The 6,282-nt window shown below is 42.6% G+C and overlaps 1 protein-coding gene across 1 annotated transcript in view; it reads right to left on the bottom strand.

Annotated features, from left to right (window-relative positions):
• Window positions 1–2,878: 2,878 nt before the first annotated feature.
• Window positions 2,879–6,282, bottom strand: part of rangap1a (RAN GTPase activating protein 1a) — a 48,174-nt gene continuing 44,770 nt past the window's right edge. Inside the window, exons 15-16 of the mRNA XM_062036451.1 lie at window positions 6,149–6,270; window positions 2,879–3,256 (exon numbers count right to left, since the gene is read on the bottom strand). Coding sequence (XP_061892435.1) covers window positions 3,175–3,256; window positions 6,149–6,270 — 204 coding nt within the window. The 3' untranslated portion in view covers window positions 2,879–3,174. The remainder of the gene's footprint in view (window positions 3,257–6,148; window positions 6,271–6,282) is intronic.

Here is a 6,282-nt window from a genome sequence, read left to right as displayed (position 1 = left end):
AGAGGGTAAATTGGAATCATACAAGAAAAAAGTCATATTAAGGGAAAAATATTAGAAGAACAAATTCATAATATTAAGAGAAAATTGAAATTTTACAAGAAAAATGTTTGTAATTTTACAACAATAAAATCAAAATAAAAAATTTAAAACAAGAGGAAAAAATGTAAATAAGCATTAAAATACTTTAAAAAAAAAAATAAAGTCATAATATCAAGAGCAAATAATCTTACAAGAAAAAAGTAGTAAATCTATGAGAAAAGTCCAAATATAAGAATGACTTCATAATACCAAGAGTAAATACAGTAGTTGTAATCTTACAGTACAAAATAGCAATTTTATAATACAAGAATAGTCAACACACTAAAATACATTAAGAGAAAATAGTTGTCATTTTAGTATAAAATCAAAATATTTGTAAAAAAAAGTCATAGTAATAATAAGAGGGAAAAGTTGTCATTTTACAAGAAAAAAATAGCAATTTTACAATAATTAAGTCACAATATTAAAAAAAATAAGTAATGTTAAGAGATGAAAGTGTTATAATCTTACAAGAAAAAAGTAGTCATTTTATGATACGAGAAGTCAAAATACCAGAAGATAAAATTCATATTTGGAAGAAAAAGTTAGACAGAATAGTCATATTAGAAATGAGTTGTACTTTACAAGAAAATGCCATAAATCTACCAGAATAAAATCAAAATATGAGAAGAATAAAGTCATAATATTAAGAGAAGAAAGTTGTAGTAATTTAACTATGCGTGAATCAAGTGAAAATACCAGAATCAATTCATATTAAGAGATAGTAGTTGTAAGTTGACAAGAAAACGTACATCATCTTACAATATTAAAAGATAAATATTAGAAAAATAAAGTCAGAATATAAAGAGTAAAAGTTGTAATCTAGCTAGAAAGAGGTTTAAGAGAATAAAGTGATCATTTTACAAAAATATAATAATATTAAGAGGTAAAGGGTTAGGGTTAGTTGATGGGGGATCGACGTAGATCTCTCGGAGTGAAGTCACTGAGGTAGTTAGACAACTCCACAGTGGCAAAGCTCCGGGGGTTGACGAGATCCGTCCAGAAATGCTGAAGGCTCTGGGTGTTGAGGGGCTGTCTTGGTTGATACACCTTTTCAACATTGTGTGGAAGTCTGGGACAGTGCAGAGGCAGTGGCAGACTGGGGTGGTGGTTCCCCTATTCAAAAAGGGGGACCAGAGGGTGTGTGCTAATTACAGGGGTATCACACTAAAAGACTCCCCGGGAAAGTTTACGCCAAGGTACTGGAAAGGAGGGTCCGGCCGATAGTCGAACGTCAGATTCAAGAGGAGCAATGTGGATTCCGTCCTGGTCGTGGAACTGACCAGTTCTTTACTCTTGCGGGAATCCTGGAGAAGGCCTGGGAGTATGCCTATCCAGTCTACATGTGCTTTGTGGATTTGGAGAAGGCATATGACCGGGTCCCCCGGGAGATCTTGTGGGAGGTGCTGAGGGAGTACGGAGTGAGGGGAACCCTGCTGAGGGCCATCCAATCTCTGTACAACCAAAGCGAGAGTTGTGTCCGGGTGCTTGGAATTAAGTTGGATCCGTTTCCAGTGGGGGTTGGTCTCCGCCAGGGCTGCGCTCTGTCACCTATCCTGTTTGTGATTTTCATGGACAGGATTTCTAGGCAGAGTCGTGGCCATGGCGGAGAGGGTATACGTCTCGGGGAGCTAAAAGTTGCGTCACTGCTGTTTGCAGATTATGTGGTCCTGATGGCACCTTCGGTTCGTGACCTTCAGCTCTCACTGGATCGGTTCGCAGCCGAGTGTTCAGTGGCTGGAATGAGGATCAGCATCTCCAAATCTGAGGCCATGATTCTCAGCAGGAAACCGATGGTTTGTACAGTCCAGGTAGAGAACGAGACTCTGTCCTAGGTGGAGGAGTTTAAGAATCTCGTTCACGAGTGAGGGAAAGATGGAGAAGGAAATCAGCCGGAGAATGGGAGCAGCTGGGGCAGTATTGCAGTCTCTCTGCCGCACTGTTGTGACCAAACGAGAGCTGAGCCAGAAGGCAAAGCTCTCGGTCTACCGAGCTATCTACATTCCTACTCTCACCTATGGTCATGAAGTGTGGGTCATGACCGAAAGAATAAGATTACGGATACAAGCAGCCGAAATGAGTTTCCCCAGAAGGGTGGCTGGCATCTCCCTTAGAGATAGGGTGAGAAGTTCAGTCACCCGGAGTACCCGAGAGACTCGGAGTAGAGCCGCTGCTCCTTTGCTTGGAAAGGAACCAGCTTAGGTGGTTCGGGCATCACGTGCGGATGCCTCACCAGCGTCTCCCTAGGGAGGTCTTCGTTGCACGTCCCACTGGGAGGAGACCACGCGGCAGGCCAAGGACCAAATGGGGGGATTACATCTCCTCTCTGGCCTGGGAACGCTTCAGGATTCCCCAGGAGGAAGTTGCTAATGTTGCTCTGGAGAGGGAAGTCTGCTGGAGCTGTTGTCCCCGCGAGCCCATTCCGGATAAGCACTTGAAGATGGATGGAAAGTCTAAAATGTTATGTTGAAATTTTAAGAAAATGCAATACACTTATTTTTGGTAAGAAGAATCAAGTTCTTGGAAAACCCATTTGGGAAAAACATAATATTGTGAGGACAAATTCAACCTGTCATCAGAATGAAGTCATAACATCGCGGGACAAAAAAAATGATAAACATTAAAAAACAGCTAAATTGTGGGGAAAAAACACGTAAAAAAGTGATCTTCATAACACAAACCTGAAATGTTTTCTATACACATGTAAACTATTGAAGAGGTTATTTTGCAGGAACACCTGAAAGTGACAAGTACACGACATGATACATGTTATGAGTAATAATAAGAGTAAAACAAAGCAGAAGATGAAAAACACTCCATTTTATTTCAGCTGGTGCCTGATTGAAGGCAGAAAAGACTTCTATTCAACACATGAGAAAATAGGAACTCTAAACATGCAGGTTTCAAAGAGAACTGTACCCTTCAAGTATTTTGTACAAGATAGTGTTTCCAGCACCGGACTTCTTTTGTCATCCAATGTTGGTCTGAGCATTGCGCAACACTGACCTGACTGCGGGTCAACAAGCAGCCAGGTCCAAAGCTCAAGTGACAACAACGCTGCTGGCTCCCAAGTGTCCATGAGTGATTTGTCAGCTCTCAGCTGTGAGAGTGGACTGTCTGCAAAGTGGACTGCAGCTTGTGCCGAGAGGCGCCACACGACTCCAAAGCTTGGTTTTTTCTGTGGGTGACAAACACACAACTGTGACCGTGTGGGACCAGTTTACTACTACCGGAACTAGTAGAGTATTTCAAATGATTTTAAAAGGGCTGTCGCTGAACCAAGAAAGAAACCATATACAATTGAACCTGGGGTTTCCAAAATGGAATGGTAAAAAAACAACTATTTTTCGCATATGGAATAATGCAAATACAGTGGATCCTCCATTGACCGAGCGTGAAATGGCACCAAATATGCCTCTTCATTCATTCACTTTGATGACGTCACTTCCTGTGCAGTACGGGGTGCGGCCATTTTGGAGAGGCGGAGCCCCCTACAACACGTCCTGTTTAATAATAATAATACCTGGGTTTTATATAGCGCTTTTCTAAGTACTCAAAGTCGCTTTACATGTTAAAAACCCATCATTCATTCACACCTGGTGGTGGTAAGCTACTTTCGTAGCCACAGCTGCCCTGGGGAAGACTGACAGTCTATTACTCGGTCACCACTTCTCAGTCCTTCAGCGTGTTTCTTTTCTTGCCGTTCACCAAGTTTTGTCTATTTTGCCTACTCAATATGGGCTCAAAAAAGACAACAAACCAGTCTGGAAAGAAGGAGGGATTTGCTGTGGACTTACACTTATATCTCGTCATCTGCCGTTCAAGGACAACAAGGTCAAATGTATTTTATTTTTTAACTTTTTGCATACAAGCCACGCCCACTAAATTTTAGAAGAAAAAAACATAGTATTCTTCAGATTAGCCGGACCGGACTATTAGTCGCAAATATATATGTTGTGAAATGAGTTATTTACACAGAAATATTTTGTAAATGTTTATTAATTGTTTCCAAACGGTGTCTGTAACAAGGCAGTAAAACGGCTGATCAAACAAAACAGAAGTCATGGTCATGGACCCACTAGCTGCGCAAGCTAGCTCTCCAATCAGCTAAACCAGGGGTCGGCAACCTTTACCACTCAAAGAGCCATTTTGGAAAGTTTCACAAATGAAAGAAAACAATGGCAGCCACAAAAAAATTTTGAAAATTTAAAATGAAAAACACCGCATACAAAGCTTAATTTGCTTTGCGCTATGTTAACCAGGGGTCTCTGACACACGCACCGGCACGCATCTCAATATGGAAATGTAATGTTAGTGCGGCCCGCGACTTTTAATAGAATGGCGCTTGATAGCGTCTTTCTTGCCAACCCTCTCAATTTTCCGGGAGACTCCCAAATTTCAGGACGTGCTGGCACTGCTTTTAGCGCCCTCTACAGCCTGCTCAAACAGCCTACCTGCTTGGCCACATGTTGAATGCAGCTTTTGCTTGCCCACGTCAGTGCCAGCAAGGCATACTTGTTCAACAGCCACACAGCTTACACTGACGGTAGCCGTACAAAAACAACTTTAACACTGTTACGTTACAAATATGCGCCACACTTTGAACCCACACCAAAAAAGAATGACAAACACATTTCTGGAGAACATCTGCACTGTAACACAACATAAACACAACACAACAAATACCCAGAATCCCATGCAGCCCTAACTCTTCCGCTCAACCGACGCACGGAGAAGGGGGTGGGGGGTTGATGTGTGGGGGGGTTTGGTGGTAGCGGGGGTGTATAATGTAGACCGGAAGAGTTAGGGCTGCATGGGATTCTGGGTATTTGTTGTGTTGTGTTACGGTGCGGATGTTCTCCAGAAATGTTTTTGTCATTCTTTTTTGGTGTGGGTTCACAGTGTGGCGCATATTTGTAACGTAACAATGTTAAAGTTGTTTTTGTACGACTACCGTCAGTGTAAGCTGTGTGGCTGTTGAGCAAGTATGCCTTGCTGTCGCCTACGTGTGCAAGTAAAAGCAACATGTAACATGTGGCCGGGCTGGCACGCTGTTTGTAAATGCTATAGAGGACAATTAATGCAGTGCCATTAGGGCACGCCCTTGATTAAGTCATTAGAGTGAAAATAGGATAATATTTGCCCTGGGAGATTTCTAGGAGAGGCAGTCTCCTGGGAAAATCGGGGAGGTCGTTAAGTATACTGGGAAAACCGGGAGGGTCGGCAAGTATGCAGCTGAGCCGCATCAGAGTAGTCAAAGAGCCGCATGCGGCTCCGGAGCCGCGGGTTGCCGACCCCTGAGCTAAACAGACTCAATAACTCCACGGTGACATTTTGGTGAATTTACTGACGAAATTTGCAACACAAACAATACAAAAAGAATGCCATTGTAAGTTAATAATACTAACACAGAGACTTGTAAACGTGTTAGCATATTAGCGAATGCTAACGACGCTGGCTTCATTACAAATATGCACGAAAACACTCCTACAGACATCACACATGGGACGCTTTAGTAAGTAAGAATTGTTTTAGTTATATTGTAAAACTTACAAACATTGCTTGGACTGATGAATGAAGAACTCATACGAGTAAAAACGCTATGGACGCCTAGAAGACGGAATGGCACTTCGAGTTCCGGTTGAAAGCTCAGTCTATATAGAAGGGCAATGCAGCACGCGCAGTGGACAAACTTATGCAAAAGATGCCGCTATAGCGCAGACCTATTCCGTGTCTTTGCTTGTTTCTTTTTAACTATTTGCATTACGGCCGTCAGCGAAGAAAAATCCATAAAATTATAAGCCGCAGGAAAAAGGTAGCAGCTTACAGTCCGAAATGTACGGTATTAACAAAATATATATGTCACTCACCTCAAATGAATGAAAGTTGCAATGCATTGAGAAGTTACATTAAAAAGGAAAATGCACGTTTTGTGAATAAAAGCCGACAATAATCCCAACACAGCAGGTGTGATAACATTCATACACAGTAATGCTTCAGCCCTGAGGATGGCACAGCGTTTTATACCTGGAAGCTGCTTGCTGACCGGCTCATTCTGTCACGCCCTTACCGGGACATGAAGGCATTCAGCACAGCCTTGCTCTCCGTGGGGAAGTAGTCCTGGCGAACGGCGTGCTCCAAGGCCTGCAGGTGACCGGCCACCACCAGCACCGGCTTCACCTTCTCCTCGCTCTGACCACGGGC

The sequence above is a fragment of the Entelurus aequoreus genome, linkage group LG25, assembly GCF_033978785.1.
Source record: "Entelurus aequoreus isolate RoL-2023_Sb linkage group LG25, RoL_Eaeq_v1.1, whole genome shotgun sequence".
Taxonomy (NCBI): Eukaryota; Metazoa; Chordata; class Actinopteri; order Syngnathiformes; family Syngnathidae; genus Entelurus; species Entelurus aequoreus.
This window is presented reverse-complemented; position numbering and strand designations above follow the sequence as displayed.